The 24,086-nt window shown below is 39.8% G+C and overlaps 1 protein-coding gene across 2 annotated transcripts in view; it reads right to left on the reverse strand.

Annotated features, from left to right (window-relative positions):
- TUBGCP5 (tubulin gamma complex component 5) overlaps positions 1–24,086 on the reverse strand; it is a 54,746-nt gene that overhangs the window by 8,380 nt on the left and 22,280 nt on the right. Inside the window, exons 7-16 of one of the 2 annotated variants that reach the window (XM_082630340.1) lie at positions 20,538–20,652; positions 15,267–15,356; positions 14,423–14,516; positions 13,675–13,921; positions 11,838–12,040; positions 10,213–10,328; positions 8,455–8,723; positions 7,259–7,457; positions 5,629–5,817; positions 4,628–4,810 (exon numbers count right to left, since the gene is read on the reverse strand). In XM_082630340.1, the coding sequence (XP_082486466.1) occupies positions 4,628–4,810; positions 5,629–5,817; positions 7,259–7,457; positions 8,455–8,723; positions 10,213–10,328; positions 11,838–12,040; positions 13,675–13,921; positions 14,423–14,516; positions 15,267–15,356; positions 20,538–20,652 (1,705 nt within the window). Of the gene's footprint in view, positions 1–4,627; positions 4,811–5,628; positions 5,818–7,258; positions 7,458–8,454; positions 8,724–10,212; positions 10,329–11,837; positions 12,041–13,674; positions 13,922–14,422; positions 14,517–15,266; positions 15,357–16,032; positions 16,182–20,537; positions 20,653–24,086 lie in introns of those variants that run through there. The other variant, XM_082630341.1, reaches the window with a different exon arrangement.

The following is a 24,086-nucleotide window of genomic DNA, read 5'->3' on the forward strand; positions in this document are numbered from 1 at the left end:
CCTGGATGCAGCCCACGGAAGGTTAACTGTAAGGCCGAGGCAGGAGTTAGCCTTACAACCAGAGATGTAAGGGGCGGTGTGTGATTTACGAGTTTAGCCAGTTCATTCCATGTCACAGACTAGTCAGAATTTTTTTAGCTCGTACGTCTGTTACACGTGCATCTACTAAGTACTTAGTAGGCACCTACTGAATACCTTGTCAAGTGCTGCACTAAGCAGGTGATAAAAAGCCAATCCCTCCCCCGCTCCAGGGGCTCACAGCCCAGAGCAAACAAAACGTGCAGTCACCCTCCACAGTCACCAAGCCGGGGGTGGGGCAGAGCTTCGCAGGAGTGCGGACAACTGCTGGCCACGCCAGCAGTTGTGGGAGAGCAGCCACCTCAGGTAACTGGAGGGTGCAGACACGTGAAGGCTCCTGGGGAGAGAGTACAGCTCTCGGGGAAGCCAGAAATGTCCCAGATCCCTGAAGTGGGAAGTATGGTGGAGAGAGAAGGCGACGTGTCCGTCTCTGTGCACAAGAAGCGAGCTGGGGAGCCAGACACTGAAAAGCTCTCTCAGGAGCAGCTCGGCCCATCTGCTCCGAGGCGCCAGGCAGCCCGAGCGTGCGTGGGGGTGGGGCGGCTAGTGCGCCGTGTGGCCCTGGAGAGACGCCGCCGAGACAGCTGGTTAGCAGGCGGCAGGGAGGTGCTCTCCAGCGAGCGCTGAGGGGCATGGGGAACGTCATCCCGGAGGCAGAACCGAGGGGCCAGGGTATGTGGGGGCCGGCAGAGAGGAAGGAGTCTAAGGCGAGCTACGCTGGGCGCTGGGATGAACAGCGGTCCCATCCAGAAGAAACAAAGGGCTGGGAAAACGATGAAGCTCAGTTTTGGACACGTGGCACCTGAGGAGAGTCATGAGGCGTTGCTGGTGCAGACGCCTGGGCTAAAGGTACTGACCTGCAGGTCACTAGCGGTCGCTGAAGCCATCGACATGGAATGAAGGTGCCCCAGGCAGGAGAGCGAGAAGCTATGCTAAGGGTGGGCGGAGGGCAAGGGGCTCACAGGGAGGATGCAGAATGCGCACCAGTGACAAGGGAGGGGTACGGGCAGGGCAGGGGAGCCTGGAACCGAGGAGGACACTTGTGGGTGCAGACTCAGGGAGCCTGAGGGCACAGACAGGCGCCTAGAACACATGGAAGCCACAGGAGAGGGGGTCCCAATGGGGTGGCTCATTTGTCCTGAGTTAATCTACGAGTGGGAATCTCAATAAAAACATCACCAATGTTTTTGTTTTTGTTTTGGTGGATGGAGCTAGACAAGATGATAAAAAGTACATTTGTTAAAATAAATAAGCAAGAATAGCCAGGAAAACCCTATTAATAAAACAATGTTATTGGCATATGAATAAATGGAACAGTGAAATAGGATGGAAAATTCAGAGAGAGACCCAATGCATATAACTCAAGTGCATATGAAAATTTAATGATAAAGGGGTATCACATAAATGGGGAAAGGTGGATTTTTATTTTAAAGAAATAAGTGATGGCAACCAATTAGTCATTTGGAAAAAAGATAAAACTGGATCTATTTCTCATGTTTTTTAGCTGAATAAATTCCAAATGGATCAACACCTAAATGTAAAAAAATCCATTCAAGAGTTAAAAGAAAACATGGGTGAATTTCTTCATACACTTGGATACAGTAAAACTTTCTTAACTGTCACTTAAAATTCAGAAGTAATAAGAAAAAAATAGATACATTATAAAACTAAAAAATATCTTCATGACAAAACAAGAAACTGTTATACCATAAGCAGAACAAAAAGACAAATGCCAAACTGGGAAACCTATAAAAAGAGCTTCTAGGGAATTCCCTGGTAGTCCAGTGGTCAGGACTCCGCACTTCCACTGCAGGGGGCATGGGTTTGATCCCTGGTTGGGGAACTAAGATCCCACAAGCCGTGTGGCACAGCCAAAAAAAAAAAAGAGCTTCTAAAAGACCAACAACTTGATACTGACAGAAATAGTGGCAAAAGATACAGAGAGTTCACTTTAAAACAAATGCAAAAATAAGCATATGAAAAGATAACTACCTCACATGGAAAAATGTAAATTAAAACTACATTGAGACATCATTTTGCACCATCAGACTGGCAAAAATCCGTAAGTCTGACAACATATTCTGTTGGTGAGGCTGTGGAGAAACCCTCATTGCTGGTGGGAATTAGAAAAAATATGGCCTTTATGAAGAGGAATTTGGTAACAGCTAGCAGAGTTACACAGGTGTTTACCCTTTTACCTGGCAATCCCATTCTAGAAAAATACTCCAAAGTTACACTGGCAAAAATAAGTGAAATGCACAAGACCAGTCACTGCACACATACATCGCAGAACAGAATCCACCAACAGGACACCTGGTTGAATGAACACAATCAGCTGTAAAGTAGTGAGGACAAGCTCTCTAGCCTGCAATGCAGTGGGTGTGGGATGTATTATCTACTTAAGAAAAGTTAAGCAGGTGTTACAGAGGGCACACTGTTTCCTTTTCTGTAACATGTGAGGAGAAAAAGGAGTATGTACACATATGGTTTTGGTTCCAAAAAATAAACGCTGGAAGGATAAAATAAAATCTAATAAAAAAGGTTATGAGGAAAGGGAGAAAATGGACAAGAATAGGAACAGAAGCCAGAGCTCCCTAAAAGTAATTTTGTATCAATGATTTTAACTTAAGAAATATATAGCTGCTTTATACAATTAAAAAACAAAATGGAATCAAGAAAAATAAAAATGAGCTGATTCCTAAAAGTAGAAAATAAAACAAATGAACCCAGCCCTATATTAGTGGTATAATCACATTGAGAATTGTTCCAGGTGACCTTGAAATACAGGATTCTGATGACTTGAAAGTACAGGAAGAGAATATAGTCACAAGCATGTTTTAAACTCTCAGTGGGGTTGTTGCTACTTTGGAACTATTATGATTTATTATAGAATAAATATAGTAAATATTTAAGTTCATGTGTTAGTAAACACTCAAGGGAAGATACAAAAGAAAATCAAACAAGTGAAATCCTGTAGTCTCTAATACATCCTGGAAATATCACTATGAGCTTATGATTCATCCTCCTCTTTCTACATATCTCCCAGCTCCATCCACTGAGAGAGCCCAGAAGTACCGATAATCCAGTACAGACGAACACTCTGGGACACAGACCAAGGGCTTTTAAAGCCACAGGACAGGACCAGTGCCCCTGGAAGAGGTGCAGAGCCTGGGGCAGGAAGTGCACAGGATGAGCCCGGACATCCAGTCCTGAAAGCAAAGATGCTCTCCAAGATTACTAGAGTCAAGTGAAGGAGCTCCATCTGGGTAAAGATGGGACAGTCTGAGCAAGAAAAAAGGAATAACTGTAATAGATTGAAACATACTAAAAATAACAAAATTCATGAGTTTCTATTGATAGTGAAAAATATAACCTTAACCTTCCCTGGCCCCCCCCAGGGATTGCTAGGCACTAATCCCTTACTACGAAAAGAATCTAGCGGTTACCCTGCTTTTACTAATCATATAATTGATGAAAATTCTGCTTTTATGGAATCATCAAAGGTAACACGTGACATAAATAAAAGGAATTATTTTATCTACTACTAAGTAGTAGACGGTCAGTAACCTGGCATGGCTGTGAGGAAAACAATGTCCTAAGTGGCATGTAATAGATGTTATTATCAGTATTGCTTTTCAAGGGCCACCCACTGAGGGAGCCAAGAAAGGTAGCCAAGCAAGGACACGGAACAAGAAAAAGGACCAACAAGCAGGGTGGAAAATGAGCCTCTGTTATACAAAGATTTAACGGCACCAACCCACAGACCTGGCCCAGCTGCTCAGCAGGCACACTGACGGGGGAAGGAGGGACAGGGTGTTCCCTAGCTGGGGATAAACCAGTACAGCAGCCTGGAAACAGGCAACCCTGTCTGTGAAAAGTGGTGGAGCCTATTTCCCCTCTAAGTGGGCTGGCCTGACTTGGTCCGTGGTGGAGGTAAGGCTCTGTGAGGTGAGGCCTGCAGCTCAGGCCTTGGCCAGGGCTGAGGGCTCGGCTGTCCCTCTCTCAGAACACCGCCTGTGACATCACAGTGAAGGCCGGTGTAGCCGGCTGGAGGGCAAGGCGTGGGGCGGGAAGGCGGCCCGTATGGACTCCAGCCACGAGAGCAAGGCCATCAGGCCCTGGAGACCACACGGTGCCGTCTCGCATCTCCTCTCTGTCAGTGGGCAAGTCGCTGCTGTCTCAGCTTTTTGTTTTTCCTCAAAATACTTATTTATTTGGCTGTGTCGGGTCTTAGTCGTAGCACGTGGGATCTTTGCTGTGGCATGTGGGATCTTTCTCGTGACGGCATGTGAACTCTTAGTTGCGGCATGTGGGATCTAGTTCCCTGACCAGGGATTGAACCCGGGCTCCCTGCACTGGGAGCCCCGGAGTCTTACCCACTGGACCACCAGGGAAGTCTCTGCCTCCGTTTTCTAATGTGTAAAGTAACATTAGTAAAACTCATAGGGGTTGGTGTGAGGATTAAATAAGATAACATATAAAAGAGAAGAGTTCGTGACACATGGATTATCTTATAATATTTAAAATAAAAGGTCCTCCCGTATCTTACCGTGAACTGTCTTCAGGATAACGCTGTCCTACTGCTTCCTGAAGCTGGACGTTAAGAAAAGACACATTCTGCCACGTTTCCTTTTCTCTTATTTTATCAAAAATTGACGTGTAGAAGTCATACATGGTATCTCCCCCTTCCATTAAGAAGAAATTCCTCATGGCCTGCAAGTACTCAACCAACCTGAATGAAGAGAAAATAAGTGACAGAAAGATCTTAGGCTCATAAGATAGGATTCTAGATCAGGATCAGGTATTGTACACCATCATTTTTCATGAAACGGGTTTACACTGTACATTTACTAAAATTAGTAATACTAATACATCTTAAAGATTTTCAAAAATAATAAAAACAGCATATGGTTTACTTTTAATAATCAGAAAGAAGTTATTTTTATATAACATTGAAGAAAATTTGGCAAAGTCACAAAAGCGTAATAAAAAAATTTAATCCAAATCTACTATTCATGATGAATTTCCACTGTTAATATTTAGGGTGTTTCTTCCCAGTCTTTTTTTCCATGCATTAAAAAAAATAGTTCCTACCATATTATATATCCTATTTTTTAAGATTTAAGAAACTTTACATTATTTAAAACTCTGTATAAACATAATTTGTATGAACTTTACAAAGTTCATACATGGAAATGAATATATTTTAATATGGATATGAGTATTTATGGATATGCCACAATTTAAAGAACTAGTCATCCATTACTAAGTAATATCATGTTTTTTTTCTGAAAGCAAACTTCGTGACAAGCATTTTTGTGTAACAAGCTTTTTCTGTATTTCACTTGGGATAAATTCTCAGAAACAAATTTCACAATAAAGTTAAGAAAACACTGATGGTCCACTGATCCTCTCGAAAGAAAATTGTTTATTGCAGATCCATTCCCTACTCTAATAAAAATTAGCTTGAAATCTAGGTTTAAAAATAACTTCAGCTACTCTTAAAGTACAATAAACTGACTACCTCCCAAATGAAACCACTCCTCATACCTGTAATCTTTTTTTAGAGTTCGCATGAGGTTTCCACAGCAATCTAGGTACTGCTTGTCAATATGAGGATAGAGGCAAGATCTCAGCGTTAATTCAAAAGTCTGGCAAGTCACAGATTCTGATGATCTATCCACACATATGTCTCCACCAGCAAACTTCTCGTGAAAGTCACTCTGTTCCAAATACAACCTTTAATATAAAAATATGAGACTTCTTTTTAAGAGCTGCTGTCAACAGAATTCTTTTTAAAAAAAGACATCAATTCTTTTTTTTCTTTTAATGGAGGTACAGTTGATTTACAATATTATATAAGATTCAGGTGTGCAACATAGTGATTCACAATTTTTAAAGGTTATACTCTATAGTTATTATAAAATATTGGCATATTCCCTGTGCTGTACAATATATCCTTGTAGCTTATTTATTTTATACATAGTAATTTGTACCTCTTAATTCCTCACCCCATCCTGCCCCCTCCCTTCCCTCTCCCCACTGGTAAACCAATATTTTGTTCTTTATATCTGTTAGTCTGTTTCTTTTTTGTCATATTCACCAGTTTGTTGTATTTTTTATTTTTAAAATAAATGAATTTATTTATTTTTTGGCTGCGTTGGGTCTTTGTTGCTGCACGCGGGCTCTCTCTAGTTGTGGCAAGCGGGCACCATTCTTCATTGTGGTGCACAGGCTTCTCATTGTGGTGGCTTCTCTTGTTGCGGAGCATGGGCTCTAGGCACGTGGGCTTCAGTAGCTATGGCACGTGGGCTCAGTAGTTGTGGTTCACGGGCTCTAGAGTGTAGGCTCAGTAGTTGTGGCACACAGGGGCTTAGCTGCTCCACAGCATGTGGGATCTTCCTGGACCAGGGATTGAACCCGTGTCCCCTGCATTGGCAGGCGGATTCTTAACCACTGACCCACCCGGGAAGCCCTGTATTTTTTAGATTCTAAGAAGAACTTCATTCTTTTTAATGACTGAGTAGTATTCCACTGTATACATATACGCCACATGTTCTTTATTAATTCATCTCAACAGAATTCTCTTAAATCAAAACTCTGGAGTCCCATATTTACCTTTAGTCGTAAAATTACCAACTATTATAGAAATAAAAATCTTTTTCCTCAAAGTATTCTTTGTGTGAAGCAGTCCTTCACAGAGTTGCTTCTGCCTATAAGATTAAGTACTGAGGAGGTCTTTCTAGCCATCAGGGTTGCAAGTAGTGACTGACGGCCATCAGACAATAAACAGGGTATTGTGTGGGTATTAATAACTTATTTCATTGGGGCAATTACCTAAAAGCCCCTAAGGGCCAAGATACATCGGGAATGTCTGACTCAACATGTCCCAGGACCCCCAACTTCCATGAGCGTCTTCTGCATGAGGGACAGCACTGCCCATGGGCCTAGGGCACATGACAATCTGTGGACTTTCACAAATAATAAGGAGGCTAAATTATGTACCTGAAATAAGTGAACACAATATATTCTTATATTTCATTCATTAGAAAGGAGAGGCTACAAAGGTTTCTATTTTTAAGGCTGGAAAGCCCTACCTGGCAGAGATAAAACAGTTACTAAATATTGCAGCACGGATTCTGCCATTTCAAACATTGAAAATCCTGCAGGTGTGTATCACCTTGCAAAATTAATTGCCAGCAGCGGATCATGAACATCATCCAGTTCAAGATGCCTCTCGGCAATGGACTGCATCTTAATGAGGGTCTCTCTGGTGGCCTGCTGCTCAGTGAGGGCCTGTGCAGTGGAGTCTTCTCCGTGTCGAAGACGAGACTGCACAGACTCCAGAAATAGCGTATACAGACTTTTTCTTTCTGCATCTGAAACATAAAGAAATGTGTAAGGTGACTTATGTTCTAGTAAATAACTAACATTAAGAAATATTAAGGAAAAAAAAAAGAAATATTAAGTAAACTTATCTAAATATATTATAGCCTGGTATTTTTCCTTTGGCCTATGAAGGTCTATCCCTGTTTTGTTACCCTTACGGTATAGTACCCTTAGTACAACTAAACATTTTTATACCCTCTGTTAGACGATTGCAAAGTTCATGGTTAAACATTCAAAGTATAAGCTAGTTTTTTTCTGAACAGAGTAACGGCTTAAGCAGGATGCCTGAAAGAAAAGTTACCATTATACTAGATAGCACTATGATAACGCTAATAGGAATCATAATTACATTGGGAAAAATACTTTCAACCGTGGCCCTGGAAAGTTCTTTATGTTTTGTTATTCAGTTAAAAAGGAAACATTCCACAAAGTGAAAATATTACTTAAGGTAGATATGATAATTTAAACGAATTAACATAACATTAAGATGATTCACAAATGAAACAACTAAGGTCACATCTATACCTCTCAAAGCCTTTTTAGTCAGTTGATAAAACCTTAAGTATATTGCTTAAATTACATCCAAAAAGACCAGAAATGATATCAAGATTTTCTCAAAATCTATGATCAAGTCTGAACCGCTCACCAACAAATTCCTATCTGCCAGAGTTCATGTCCTCAGGTGCCAAATGCTGCTCTGCATTAAGAAATACCAGAGAATTATTGTTAAAGGACCAGTGCTAAGGCATCAAGAATAAGTAAAATGTATGTGGAACGTATTATCACTGCCTTTCAAACACTGTGATAAAAGTTTCCAACGAGGACAATCTTTTTTCAGTCAGGAGCAGCATGATCTATCAATCTGATCATGGTGATCACTTCCATGAAAATAAAAGGCTTTGATAATTTTCAAACTGCAAAATAATGACGTATCTCAGAACGGCAAGCGTGAAGATTGGAGCAGCTGCTCGACCACTAAGGGGTTACCTCTGGCTGTGGCTTGGCACGTGGTGCTCTCCATGCATTGCAGGTTCTTCAGCAGCTGCATTGACTTGCCAGCCATTATGATCTGCTTGAGGACGGGTTTCAGGAAGGACACCATGGTGTGCTGCCTGCTAGAGGGCCCTTGATCACTGCCAGAACTTGCACTAGCGTTATCACTCAGTTTTTCTTCGTTTTCTGTCTTTTCCGATACACTGTATAGTGTGTAAGTTGCATACCAAAAGTCTCTGTGATTTACCGGAACATTCTTGTTTCTATAGGGATTCAAAAGAATTTTAAACTTTAACTTCTCTTCCTTAAAAACAACAGTATATCTATTCTAGCTTAGGCATGTTGTCCAAACATTCCAAAACACAGTAATATCAATTATTAGTAAAACAATGCAACCTTTAGGTAAAATGGGACAGATGTTTTACCTGACTTCAGCTTAACACAGAAAAGTGGACAAATACTCTGAATGGCATAGGTAAAATCTAACTATGCAGAAAGTTTCCTGAAATTTTATTAATTTGGTTCCCTTTAAAGGTAGAATAAAAGTTTACCCATTCCTCTGAAAGTAAACTCCAGAATTCCACATCTTTTTTCCCACAATTATTTCCACTGGACTATTTTAACAATGAAACAAGGTGTACTCATCACCCCCTAAGGATAGTCAGAATCCTGTTTTTACAAAAATCCTCATGTGCAACAGAAGAAACAAGACATAATGAGACCCAAAATTCAGCTAAAGAAAGGCCAGTTCTTTATATGAGCACTGTGTAAACAGGGTTACCTTTCTGTAGCTCTAAGAAAGTTACTCTCCCTGATGAGTTAAATGGATAGCTATCAATAAAAACATGTATCTAGGGACTTCGCTGGTGGCGCAGTGGTTAAGAATCTGCCTGCCAATGCAGGGGACACGGGTTCGAGCCCTGGTCTGGGAAGATCCCACATGCTCTGGAGCAACTAATCCCATGCACCACAACTACTGAGCCTGTGCTCTAGAGCCCGCGAGCCACAACTACTGAAGCCTGCATGCCTAGAGCCCGTGCTCTGCAACAAGAGAAGCTGACGCAATGAGAAGTCCGCGCACCGCCCGCTCGTCATAACTAGAGAAAGCTCGCACGCAGCAACAAAGACCCAACACAGCCAAAAATAAATAAATAAATAAATAAATAAATAAATAAATAAATAAATAAAACGTTTATCTGTACAGACTGCAGAACTTAAGACTGAGTTAAGAGAGTGCAAATAGTTCTACATTGCAGGTTCAATGATGCTGTTTGGAAAAATCAATTAAGTGAAGGGGAATCATCATAAATTGATTTTATGATGATCAAGATTTTCCTTAATTGTTTTATTAAATATTATACTAAAAAGGCAAAAAGAGCAGCTAATTAGGAGAAATAAATATGTCAGAGGCATATTCTGTAATATTTTCACACCTTTTGTCTCACAGATAATTTATTCCCATTGGTTCCCATTAATGAAGCCATCTGACATCACCTAAGTCATTTTAAGGGACTCAGGGTGCCTTTCACCATACCAGCCAGCCATAAACACACTATCACTCAAAAATATAATTTGCTAATAAGCAAAGCTGTGATTGACATAAAACTTGGAAAAACATTTTTGCACTGGTACCTGATGTCTTCTATAAAAATGCAAGAGAACTTGCCTATGGATCAGGTGGAGCTAACAGAAGTGTACGATCTCCACATGGGAGAAGAGAGGTAGAGCCAGCTCCTGCTGTGCCTCCCTCACCTCTGGATGATGAACTCCCGGGCACAGTCGCACAGGTGCCCATGCACGATCCACTCATCCACAGTCTGCAGGTAGGGCCGCACGGTCTCCACCCAGAGCGAGAACAGCAAGGAGACCTGAGGAGACAGCGCAGCACGCACAGCCATTCTCAGAACTCCCTCGTCTCTGGATAAAGTGAGGTTCGAGAGTTGCTGAAGCACCTTTTAAAAAGTGATCCAATTTCTATGTCTTTTGAAACAAAGTAAGAAATTAAAAATCCAAACCATATGCTATAAAATCCTTATGAAGAACCTCACCTAGATATGAGAAGACCATATTGTCCATAGCAGGACCCTCTTAGGAGTGAAAGTTACCCAGGGACAACAGGTCTAAATTGGGCAGTCCAAACTGGGATATGGTTATCCTATCCAAATAGTGCTATTAGCAAAATGTCCATTAACAACAAGGAAGTGATTCTGTTCTACTATAGTTCCTAATAAAAAGAAATTACAGAGCTGAAAGAAATCAACTTTTTTTTTTTTTTTTTTGCGGTACGCAGGCCTCTCACTGTTGTGGCCTCTCCCGTCGCGGAGCACAGGCTCCGGACGCGCAGGCTCAGCGGCCATGGCCCACGGGCCCAGCCGCTCCGCGGCATGTGGGATCCTCCCGGACCGGGGCACAAACCCGTGTCCCCCGCATCGGCAGCAGACTCACAACCACTGCGCCACCAGGGAAGACCAGAAATCAACTTTTTATTGAAATGCAGTATCAAAATGGTGAGGAAAAAGAGTCACACCAACAAACTAGGCAAAACACCTAAATTATGTACCCAAAGAAACATGCAGCTTTCTAGATTAAAGTCTAGATTTGTATTTTTAAAAATTATGGTAGGGCTTCCCTGGTGGCACAGTGGTTGAGAGTCCGCCTGCCAATGCAGGGGACACGGGTTCGTGCCCCGGTCCGGGAAGATCCCACATGCCGCGGAGCGGCTGGGCCCGTGAGCCGTGGCCGCTGAGCCTGCGCGTCCGGAGACTGTGCTCCGCAACGGGAGAGGGCCCAACAGTGAGAGGCCCGCGTACTGCAAAAAAAAAAAAAAAAAAAAAAAAAAAAATTATGGTAAAAAAATATATAATATAAACCATACTGTCTTTACCATTTTAAAGTGTACAGTTTGGTAGTGTTAAATGTATTCATACTGTTATGAAAACAGACCTCCTAAACCTTTTTCAGGCTACAACACTGAAACTCTGTACCCACTAACTATCCCATTTTCTCCTCTCCCCCGGTCCCTGGTCACCACCATTCTCTTCTCTGTTTCTATGAATTTGACTACTCTAGATACCTCATATAACAGAACTTTATTTTTATTTAAGAGTTATTACAAATACCTATAACACTCAGCGATAGGTATTTTTCGCATCTTGCTTGTCTGTCTTGTTTTGCTCTCGCCTCGTCCGTCTGGGGACCTTGGCAATTACAGAGGAGAAGCTAGTTTCCCGCAGCCTCAAATGTAGAACCTAATGTGAAAACTCACAACAACTGTCTGACACACTGTGTTTACAAATACCTATGACAGGCTATCGACCACTCCTATGGCTGAGCAGAATGAGTCACACACGGTGGACCAGACAAGAATCCCCACATACAGTTTGCTCAGAGGCTTCTCCAACATTGTCATATTCAAGGATGGCTTTGTACAGGGTGTTGAGCAGGTGAGATGCTCGAACGACATTTCGAGTGTCAGGTGGAACTTCTGCTACTCCAGTACTAAACACTTTGTGCAGAACCTTGAGCTGAGCCAATCGAGGCGACAACTTGTCCACCACTATTGCAAGAGTTATTGTAGTATCTGCAAATATCAAGAAATCAAACTCATTAAGCAAGGAAAAATACCTGCATTCAAAATGTGATATAAATAAATGCTAACCTACTTATGGAAAGGCATGGCAAACCGGAGGATGGCAGGTTTTAATCCCATGTTACAAGGAACTGATTTCCCCCAAAAAAGCACCCCCTAAAGAAGGAAAAGACAACTCAGCAGAAAAATAATGAATAAAGGAAGTGACAATTCATGGAAAAGGAAATTCAAGCAATTCTTAAACATATAGAAAGATACTCAACCTCACTTATGGAAAAAGAATGCAGAATACAACTACTCTGGGCGAATACAAAACAGACTACAATGGGCTCCTGTTTTAGTGAGGAGAGGCGGAGAGGGTGACTACGAAAGGCAACAAGAGCACGTCCCTTCGTCAGGATGGCACAGCTCTGAACCCTAAATATGGAGGCGGTCATACAGGTCTACACATGTGATAAAATGTAAAAGAACGGCAGAAAGATACTGCTTACCTCCTCGCAAAAAAACAAGGCCCTGCAAAACTGGTTACACCCATGTCAGACCTGCAGACTGGTTAATGTACTGTGCCAATGTCAATTTCCTAGTTTTGATAACGTACTACAGGTGTCAACACTGGGGGACGCTGGGTGATGGGAACATGGGACCTCAATGTACTATTTTCTGCATTAGTTGTAAATAAAAGTTAAGGGGGAAAACCTGCACTGGGTTCCCATTTTCACCTGTCATACTGGTGAAGACCCAAAAGTTTGATAACACACGGCTGGCAAGACTGGGAACAAACGGGTACTCGTATATATTGCTGGCAAGGGTGTAAAGTTATTTATCTGTACCTCCGTGGAGAACAATGTGGCAGTATCTACTAAAATCACATATGCCATCACATACCCTTTGACTTAGCAATTCCACTCTTAAGAATCTGTGCTATAGGTAACTTGGTGCACATACGTACAATTACTTATATGTAAGTGGTTATCCCTGCAGCACTGTTGCCAACAGGAAAAGATCAGGTACAGCCCAAATGTCCATCAAAAGGGGACTGGTCTATGATACATCCATAAAATAAAATGCTCAATATGTAAAAAAGAATGAGGAGGCTCTTTAAATACTGGTACCATATAATCCTCAAAATTTAAATTAGAAAGCAATTTGAAGAGAGCAGTTGAAAGACTACCAGGCATGTGTATATGAATATATGTTGCTTGCATATGTCTAAATTATTTCTGGAAGGATGCACAAGAAATAGATCAGATGGTTTTCTCTGGGCTGGGGAACTAATGCAGGAGGAAAAAATTTCGCTGTAAATCTTTTTATACTGTTTGGATTTTTAGAGATATGAATGGCTTAAAAATACAAATTTAAAATAATTTTAAAAATTGAGTGTATTCAGGAGAATTACTTATTTGCCCTGTAATTTTCGAATCTTATATCTTTCTATACTGTTTGGATTTTTAGAGATATGAATGGCTTACAAATATAAATTTAAAGTAATTTTTAAAAATGAGTGTATTCAGGAGAATTATTTATTTGCCATGTAATTTTCAAATCTTAGATCAATTATTAACCTAAATGGCATTCCAAATATGAGTTACGTGTGTTATGAGCAAAAGGGAAGAATATTTAAATACCATTATTGATGATGCACTTCTCAATTTGTGTAAGTTCTTCTTTGAAACTAATGAAGTATTTGTACAGGGCCCACATGAAAGCCTGGTATGTCCTAAACGGTGCTTCTGTCGACTTCTTCGGAACGGAACCATTTCCAGGCAACATGCTTTCAGAGCTGTGCCCCATGATTTCATCGATAAACTCCTGGAGTCGAAACACAGCCTGGCCATATGCTGCTATCTGTTCTAACACGGATCGTAAGCAGCTCTGCAACAGAAGCAAACCGGAATGATTCACAGTCAGTCTTCTGTAGGCATTCGAATTCATATCCCCCTCACTGTAAAATATTTCTCTTGTGACGCTTTCAAACAGTATGCTTAGTAAAAGACCAAGTAAGAAAATGAGTATTTAGTTTTACAGTCAGAGGAAACAGTGTAAGCACTAATGTTTATAAAATATAGAACTGTGGCTTACACTTTTTAAAAACACATACATATAAGGTAAATGTACTGTAGGCCAAAAAACTACAGTAGACAGCTTTCCCAATAAAGAATGACAGAAAACACACATCAAAACTAAATATAAACACCACAAACAATATAAAAGAATTCTCTCAGCACTATAAAAATACAAACTTAATTTTGCCTTTTGGACTTAAATATATTTAATGGTTAATTTTAATATTGCAAAATGTTCCAAAGTTACATAACCATGATTTACATAAATCTTATGATTTAATTTTAATGACAATAAATACAAATCACTTACATGTGTCAAATGAGTTACTATAATGTTGTTCCTCACAGTTACCTTTCCATCTATCAGCTGAAATATAAAGAGCTTTTTTACCCCTGAAAGTAACCTGAAATAAAAAGATGAATGTACTTTACGTTTAGAAAAATGTTCACTACAGTAATGCCTAAGAAATTTAAATAAAAGAGTCAGAAGGGAGGACAGAGAGGTCAGATCATTAGAAAATAGAAGACATCAGTCTTTTTATCTGATGACCTGAAGATTGATTATTTCTTTTAAAAAGTACAAAACAGTACGGTCAAAACATTTCCTCACATACGTGACGGTCCAAACAGATCTTCCCACTTGTAAGCATGTCAATGTCAGTATTCTATTTTATGGCAGAGAGAACCAGAAACTGTAAATCTCAGTAGCAAGAGCACTACGTGTTACGCTCTTCATCTCCATGTGTGTGTGAACACAGTCCTGACTCTTAGATTCCTGGTTCCTAGGTACAGGGCACAAGTAACTATCACTGACGCGCTCTGCCTAAAAAGCGGTAAGCAGAAAATTAGAAACCTTAACTTGAATTCAGATATTTAAAAAGCGATAGTCTAAACTTGGTTAAATCATATATGACGTTATTTAAAATGGAAAAGGGGTAAATATACCAAAATCTCCGTGGTCGACTCTAAAGTTTGGGCTTCCTGAGTCTGCCAATCCAAATTCAGGTGTCCACAGGGACCTGATTTGGGTTCATCCTAATGGCCTATTTCTAATGTGCATGTGAAAAACCCTCAAACACCTTTCTTCAAAAAACCAAAATTCTGCTTCTCATTAATAAAGTCTTTAGACTATGAATTAGGTTAACAGGTCTTACCACAGGGTTTCCCGAATAACCTGCGTTTCAGTAACAAAAACTCTGTCGTCTGGAACATATAATGGGTCACTGCTGTACAAGTGTTGGTCCCTATTAGATAACAAACATTAAATGTCAATGAAAAGATTTCTCATTAAGTAAAAGTAGAAGTCTCAAAGAATATGTGTAATTTAGTGGTAATTTAACCAGTAATAAATAAGCAAATAAACATAATACATACTTTAAATTTCCTCCCACATTCGTTTTCACAAGTCAACTGAAATACTCTCAGAGAAGCACTTTCAGAGCAATTCTATTTGCTATGTTTATTGCTGACTTAGGCAAATATTTAAACCTATGTATTGTTGTTTTGGAAAAATAGTAACTATTTTTGCAGTAAGTACACTAAAACAGAAATCAAATAAATGGCGTAATATAAACCAATCCATTCACTTTGAAAATAACAAATCAAAAGATAGATTATAGTTAAATAATTTCACTTTAAAAATAATAATTAAATAACAAAACTGCTTAATTGGAATTGTTAAAAATTTCAAGGAGAAGCAGGTTTGAGATTTGTTTTCCCTTCTCACTTGGCTGCCTTGAGAATAAACCCTTTCTGCTGCAAACCTTGGAGTTTCAGCATTTGGCTTGCTGCTCATCAGGCAAATGGAGCTAGTTCGATGAGGAACTGACCACAGGTTAAGTGGCAAGTGCAAAGTGTTATGAAGAACAAGTGACTGAGGAGAGTGGCCAAGATGGCAGAGCAGAAGGACCCTAAGCTCACATCCTCTCACGAGCACAGAGAAATTACAACTAACTGTGGAAAGAAAAACTGATGAGAAACACTGAAACATACCAGAAAATATTAAAGAAGGAACCACAACAAGACAGGGAGGAGAGGCAGACTCGCGATGTAATCAAATCCGATACTCCCCAGGTGGGTGACCCACAAACCGGAGAATAATTATATTATAGAGGTTCTCCCACACGTGAGGCATGCCCCAGTCTGGGGGGTCTGGCACCGGGAAGAGGAGCCCCCAGAGCATTTGGCTTTGAAGGCCAGTGGGGCTTGACTGCAGGAGCTCCACAGGATGGAGGGAAATAGAGACTCCACTCTTAAGGGCACAAACAAAATCTCATGAGCACTGAGACTGAGGGCAAAGGCAGCAATATGATAGGAGCCCGGGCCAGACCTACCTGCTGGTCTTGGAGGGTCTCCTGGGGAGGTGGGGGATGGCTGGTGGCTCATCCTGGGGACAAAGACACTGGTGGTGGCTATATCAGGGAGCATTCACCTGCGTGAGCTCTCATGGAAGCTGACCTCTTGGCACCAAGACCTGGTCCCACCCAGTAGGCTGTAGGCTCCAGTGCGGGGACGCCACAGGCGAAACAAACTGGGCAGGGACACAGCCCCTCCCCTCAGCAGACAGGCTGCCTAGACTTCCTGAGCCCACAGCCGCCTCTACACACACCCGCAGATACAACCCTGCGCACAAGAGGGACAAGACCCAGCTTCACACATCAGTGGGCAGGCACCAGTACCTCCTGCAGGAAGCCTGAATAAGCCCCTGGACCAGCCTTACCCACCAGGGGGCAGACACCAGAAGCCAGAAAACCACAGTCTGCAACAGCTCACTGATGAAATCAAAGAGGAAATTAAAAAATACCTGGAGACAAATGAAAGTGGAAACACAATGACCAAATCTACTGGACACAGCAAAAGCAGTTCTAAGAGGGATGTTTATAGTAATACAAACCTAACTCAGGAAAAAAGAAATATCTCAAATAAACAACCTAACCTCACACCTAAAGGAACTAGAAAAAGAAGAATAAATAAAACCCAAAGTTAGTAAAAGGAAAAATCATAAAGCTCCACAGTGGAAGTAAATGAAATAGAGACAAAAACATAATAGAAAAGATCAATGAAACTAAGAGCTAGTTCCTTGAAAAGATAAACAAATTTGGTAATTTGTTTATCCAACTCATCAAAAAAAAAAAGAAAAAAAAGAGAGAGAAGGCCCAAATCAATAAAATCAGAAATGAATAAGAAGTTACAACTGACACCACAGAAATACAAAGGGTCACAAGAGACTACTATGAGCAACTGTACGCCTAATAAAATGAACAACCTAGAAGAAATGGACAAATTCCTGGGAATGTACAATCTCCCAAGACTGAATCAGGAAGAAACAGAAAATATGAACAGATCAATTTCCAGTAATTAAATTGGATCAGTAATCAAAAAAAGTTCCAACGAACAAAAGTCCAGGACCAGATGGCTTCACAGGTGAAGTCTACCATACATTTAGACAAGAGTTAACACATATCCTTCTGAAACTATTCTAAAACATTGCAGAGGAAGGAACACTTCCGACCTCATTCTACGAGGCCACCATCACCCTGATACCAAAACCAGACAAAGATATCACACACACAGACAAAAAATTACAGGCCAATATCACTGATGAACACAGATGCAAAAGTCCTCAGCAAAATACTAGCAAACTGACTTGAACAATACATTAAAAGGATCATATACCATGATCAAGTGGGGTTTATCCCAGGGATGCAAGGATGATTCAACATCTGCAAATCAATGTGATAACAACACATTAATAAACTGAAGAATAAAAATTACATGACCATCTCAATAGATGCAGAAAAAGCTTTTGACAAAATTCAACATCCATTTATGATAAAAACTCTCGAAAAAATGGGTATGGAGGGAACATACCTCAACATAATAAAGGCCATATACGATAAGCCCAGCTAACATCATACTCAAAGGCGAAAGCACTTCCTCTAACATTAGACACAAGACAAGGATGCCCACTCTTGCCACTTTTATTCAACATAATTTTGGAAGTCCTAGCCACAGCAATCAGAGAAGAAAAAGAAATAAAAGGAATCCAAATTGGAAAAGAAGTAAAACTGTCACTGTTTGCAGATGACATGATAATATATATAAGAAAATCCTAAAGAGCTACCAGAAAACTACTAGAGCTTATCAATGAATTCAGTAAAGTTGCTGGATACAAAACTAATATATAGAAATCTGTTGTATTTCTATACACTAACAATGAAATATCAGAAAGAGAAATTAAAGAAACAATCCCATTTACCACTGCATCAAAGAGAATAAAATACCTAGGAATAAACCTACCTAAGGAGGCAAAGGACCTGTACTCCAAAAACTGTAAGACACTGATGAAAGAAACTGAAGAGGATACAAACAGCTGGAAAGATATACCGTATTCTTGGATTGGAAGAGTCAATATTGTTAAAATGACCATACTACTGAAGGCAATCTACAGATTCAATGCAATCCCTATCAAATTACCAATGGCATTTTTCACAGAACCAGAACAAGAAAATTTTAAATGTGTATGGAGACACAAAAGACCTTGAATAGCCAAAACAATCTTGAGAAAGAAAAATGAAGGTGGAGGAATCAGGCTCCCTGACTTCAGACTATATTACAAAATTACAGTAATTAATACAGTATGGTACTGGCACAAAAACAGACACATAGATCAATGGAACAGGATAGAAAGCCCAGAAATAAACCCACACATTCATGGTTAATTAATCTATGACAAAGGAGGCAAGAATATGCAATGGAGAAAAACAGTCTCTTCAATAAGTGGTGCTGGGAAAACTGGATAGCTACATGTAAAAGAATGAAATTAGAACAGTCTCTAACACCATATACACAAATAAACTCAAAATGGATTAAAGACCTAAATATAAAACTGGACACTATAAAACTCCTAGAGGTAAACATAGGCAGAAAACTCTTTGACATAAATTGCAGCAAATTTTTTTGGATCCGTCTCCTAGAGTAATGGAAATAAAGAGAAAACTAAACAAATAGGACCTAATTAAATTCAAAAGTTTTTGTACAGTAAAGGAAACCATAAGCAAAACAAAAAGACAAACTACTGACAGGGAGAAAATATTTGCAAATGATGCAAATGACAACGGATTAATTTCCAAAATATATAAACAGCTCATACAGCTTAATATGAAAAAAAACAAACAACCCAACCAAAAATGGGTAGAAAACCTAAAGACATTTCTCCAAAGACATACAAGTGGCCAACAGGCACATGAAAAACAGCTCAATACACTAATTATTAGAGAAATGCAAATCAAAACTACAATGAGGTATCACCTCATACCAGTCAGAATAGCCATCATTAAAAAGTCTACAAATAGGGTTTCCCTGGTGGCGCAGTGGTTGGGGGTCCGCCTGCCAATGCAGGGGACACGGGTTCATGCCCCGGTCTGGGAAGATCCCACGTGCCGTGGAGCGGCTGGGCCCGTGGGCCATGGCCGCTGAGCCTGCTCATCCGGAGCCTGTGCTCCGCAACGGGAGAGGCCACAACAGTGAGAGGCCCGCATACCGCAAAAAAAAAAAAAAAAAAAAGGCTACAAATAATAAATGCTGGAGAGGATCTGGAGAAAAAGGAACCCTCCTCCCCCGTTGGTGGGAATGTAAATTGGTGCAGCCACTATGGAAAACAGTACAGAGGTTCCTTAAAAAACTAAAAATAGAGCCCCAATGTCCATAGCAGCACTATTTACAATAGATAAGACATGGAATCAACCTACATGTCCATCAAAAGACGGACAGATGAATGGATAAAGAAGATGTGATACACACACACACACACACACACATACACACAATGGAATATTACTCAGCCATAAAAAGAATGAAACACTGCCATTTGCAGCAACATGGATGGACCTAGAGATTATCATACTAAGTGAAGTAAGTCAGACAGTGAAAGGCAAATATCACATGATATCACTTATATGTAGAATCTAAAAAAATGATAGAAATGAACTTATTTATAAGATATAAATGCACTCATAGTCATAGAATAGAAACTTACTGCTTACCAAAGGGGATAGGAGATGGGGCGAGAGATAAATTAGGAGTTTGGAATTAACATATACACCCTACTACATATAAAACAGGTAAACAACAAGGACCTACTGTATAGGATAAGGAACTATATTAAACATCTTGTAATAACTCATAATGGAAAAGAATCTGAAAAAGGATTATATATACACACACACATATATAAATGTATGTATGTATAACAATCACTTTGCTGTACACCTGAAACTAACACAACATTGTAAATTCAATACTTCAATTTTGAAAACTGTTAAAAAAAGTTCAAGAAAGCATTTGATTTAAGTCAAACTCAAAACCAAATATTAAAACACCCAAGTTTCCTCTATCAACACACGAAATGGAAAATAGCTTCTTACCAGACAGCAGCTAGATTGGAGTGCAAATGTAAACTATGAGGAAACCTCGAGGACCTGACTGTCCAGTACTGACGGACCACATGTTGTTCCAGCCAGCTTCGGGCATCTGACTCATCTAGTGGAAGGGAATTTATTTACATTTAAGTTATAAGAGTTAACAACAAAATACTTGATCAGCTTTGCTACAATATCTGGACTTATGATTCCATTCAAATATTCAATTGACAAAGGGTCTTTAAAGTAACAGCTACCCAACAACATTTATATATATAATCATTTACTTAAAACCATATATATACACACACACACACACATACAAAGAGAGAGAGACATACAAAATTTAATTGTCACTGATAGAAAGTAAAAAAAAAAAAATTACTCGATTTTAAAATGACCCATGAATAAAAAGACACAATCAGTATACTTGAATAATTCAATAATCATAAAAGAAATTGAAATGGTAACCTAAGATGTTCCCAAGCACCCCCAAAGCCTCAGGACTAGTAGTAGGGTTTGAAGGATTAGCTATCTCATACAGATTGTTGTAGAAAACAGAAAAAGGGAGAGCTGTCTAACATTTTATGAGGCCAATATAACCTTGCTTCTAAAACCAGATAAAGACATGATAGAAAAAGTAATTCATCGAAGAATACAGATTAAAAATTCTCAATTAAAAAAGGCTAACCCAATCCAATACTATAGTAAAAAAATAACAGAATGATCAAGGAAGTTTAGCTCAGGAATTCAAGAATGATTCACTATCAAAAAAATCTATCAGTAAAGTACTAGAGTAAAAGTGATGAATTACAGAATTATCTCACAGATAAAGAACAGCACTTGATAAAGTTCAATACTTATTTATAATTAAAGACTCCTAGAAAAACAGGAATAAAGGTCTTAATTTTACAAAGGACACATATCCAGAACCTATGCCAAAAACTATCACACTTAATTAAGGAATTTCAGGGGCAACCCTCTTGGGATAAAAACCACTCCAGGAAACCCACGCTTATTGCCACTGCTTCCTCTACAGACTAGAGGGCTGGCCAGAAAAGAGACAGGGTTAACATGTCATTAATAAGATATAAGGTATAAGAACTGGCAGGAGGGGCTTCCCTGATGGCACAGTAGTTGAGAATCTGCCTGCCAATGCAGGGGACATGGGTTTGAGCCCCAGTCTGGGAAGATCCTACATGCCACAGAGCAACTAAGCCCGTGCACCACAACTACCGAGCCTGTACTCCAGAGCCCGAGCGCCACAACTACTGAGCCCATGCTCCACGACTACTGAAGCCCACGCGCCTAGAGCCCGTGCTCTGCAACAAGAGAAGCCACTGCAATGAGAAGCCTGTGCACCACAACAAAGAGTAGCCCCTGCTCGTCGCAACTAGAGAAAGCCCGCACGCAGCAACGAGGACCCAACACAGCCAAAAATAAATAAATAAGTAAATAAAATTTATTTAAAAAAAAAAAGAACTGGCAGGAGATAAAACTGTCAATATTTGCAAACAATACTGATTGTCTACACAAAAAACGTAATGGAATCAACAATATATAAGCAGTATGAGAGTTTGGCAAGAACACTGGATATAAAAACAATTTATAAAAAACAAGTGTTCCCCTACCTACTCCAGCAATAAATAAAACAAAAAAAGACACTACTCACAATAAGAACTATTAACATACATAGAAATTAACAAAGACTTAAGGTTTTTACAAAGAAAATTTCCAAAATCTGGTAAGACTTTAAAAAATTAGAATAAATGCAGGTATTTTCATAGTAAAGATGTCAGATCTCCTCAAGCTAAATCTATAAATTCAATGCAATCCCAATAAAAATTCCAGCTGGATTTTTAAAAAGGAACTTATCATACTGCTCCTAAAATGTCTTTAGAAGAATAAAAGCCCACAAATAGCTAAGCCTATTTTGAAAAACAGTAAAGGAGGTGAGGGGGAAACTTGCCTTCCATGTGTTGAAACACAGTACAAAGCCATATAAATAAAAAGTCTGTTCCTCCACAACTCACACTCAGGGAAGAGAACTGAATGTTCAGAAATAACTAAGTGTATCGATACATAACAATGTTAGAACCACAAAGCAATGTGGAAGGAATGGACTGTTGGGAAATCTGCTCATGACATGGGAGAAAAATAAGCTGGACCTTTTAACCTCACTGCACACATTAAAGAGGATCTGGTGGTCACTAAAGAGCTAAACACAAGCTCTAAAAAAGCAAACAGAAGGAAAATACAGGGGCATGTTCTTTTAGAGAAAAATATCAAGGCCCCAATTCTAAGCACACCATGAAAAATTCAGATTTGAGTCCAATAAGATATTTCTAAAAATCACAGATTCTGTTTGAAGGATACCATGAACATACAGGTGACTGACTAGAGGAAGAAAACGGCAATGTCTAAAACCTAGGAATTACTATCTAGATACACAAAGAACTCTGAAGTGTGGGGATGGGCAAGAACGACGTGGAACTCTAAAGAAAAGCGAGCAAGGGATATCAGTGGATACATCGTAGGAGGGGCAAGACGGATCCCAAGTACTTATCCTGAGTAGTCAGACACATACAAATGACAACAGCAGACAAATCAGAGCGGGGGTCCTAATCAAGTAGGGACGAGATTGTGGACCAGGTCCATAACATTAGGGAGAACGGGTGAAGGCAGCTCCGGCCTGTCCACGAGAGAAGCAATTACAGACATGAGGGACTGCAAACTGCAGCCTCCTACTCAGCCATTAGGAGCAACAGGAGAGATATTCATAGAGTGACATGGACAGATTAAAACAGAGTTAAATGAAAAGAAGAACAGAACAGAGTTTACACAGAGCACAATACCAGTATGTAATTTTAAAAAAGGAATACAACCAACCGAAACAATGTACTTTACAAGAACTCAACATGTTTGAGAACAGATATCAAATACATTAGAACAGGAGCCTGTCACTGGGCTGGCAGAGAAAAGGAGAGGGGAATGAGAATCAGAAAGGGCAGAAGAGAAGAAATAAACTAAACCAAAAGGCCCTGCATGGGCTGCTGCTGCTGCTCACATGCTCTGAGCTGATTAATCTACACCCTACCCTAAAGGTCCAGTTCAAGAATGAAAAAGAAAGGGAAGAGAAAAGAAAACAGAAAATCGTTAGCATGCTAAATCAGCTTTAACTACTTTATGTGCATTTGGCAAGGTTCAGGTACAATGAACAGGGCTAGGTCACAGACCCCAGCTTCTGGGGCTAGCTTCACGGCTGTGACCGTGGGAAAAACACTGTAACCACGCCTTTGTTTTTTACCTACAAAATGAGAAGTAGGATTAGATGTTCTAATCTCTAAGGTTGTTTCCAGCTCTTTCTACATTCTACCAATTCATATTTTTTTTACTAAAAACTGAAAAAGCAGACATTCAAATTTAAAATTAAATTGCAAGGATCTTTTCTTTTTATTTAGTCACTAACTTTAGCAAAGCCAATCTTCTCAAAAAAAAAAAAACAAAAAAAGAAAAGAAAAGAAACAACCATTTAGGACTAACAAAGTTCTCAGA

Source organism: Mesoplodon mirus, assembly GCF_964341445.2.
Source record: "Mesoplodon mirus genome assembly, chromosome: 8".
NCBI classification, from domain to species: domain Eukaryota; kingdom Metazoa; phylum Chordata; class Mammalia; order Artiodactyla; family Ziphiidae; genus Mesoplodon; species Mesoplodon mirus.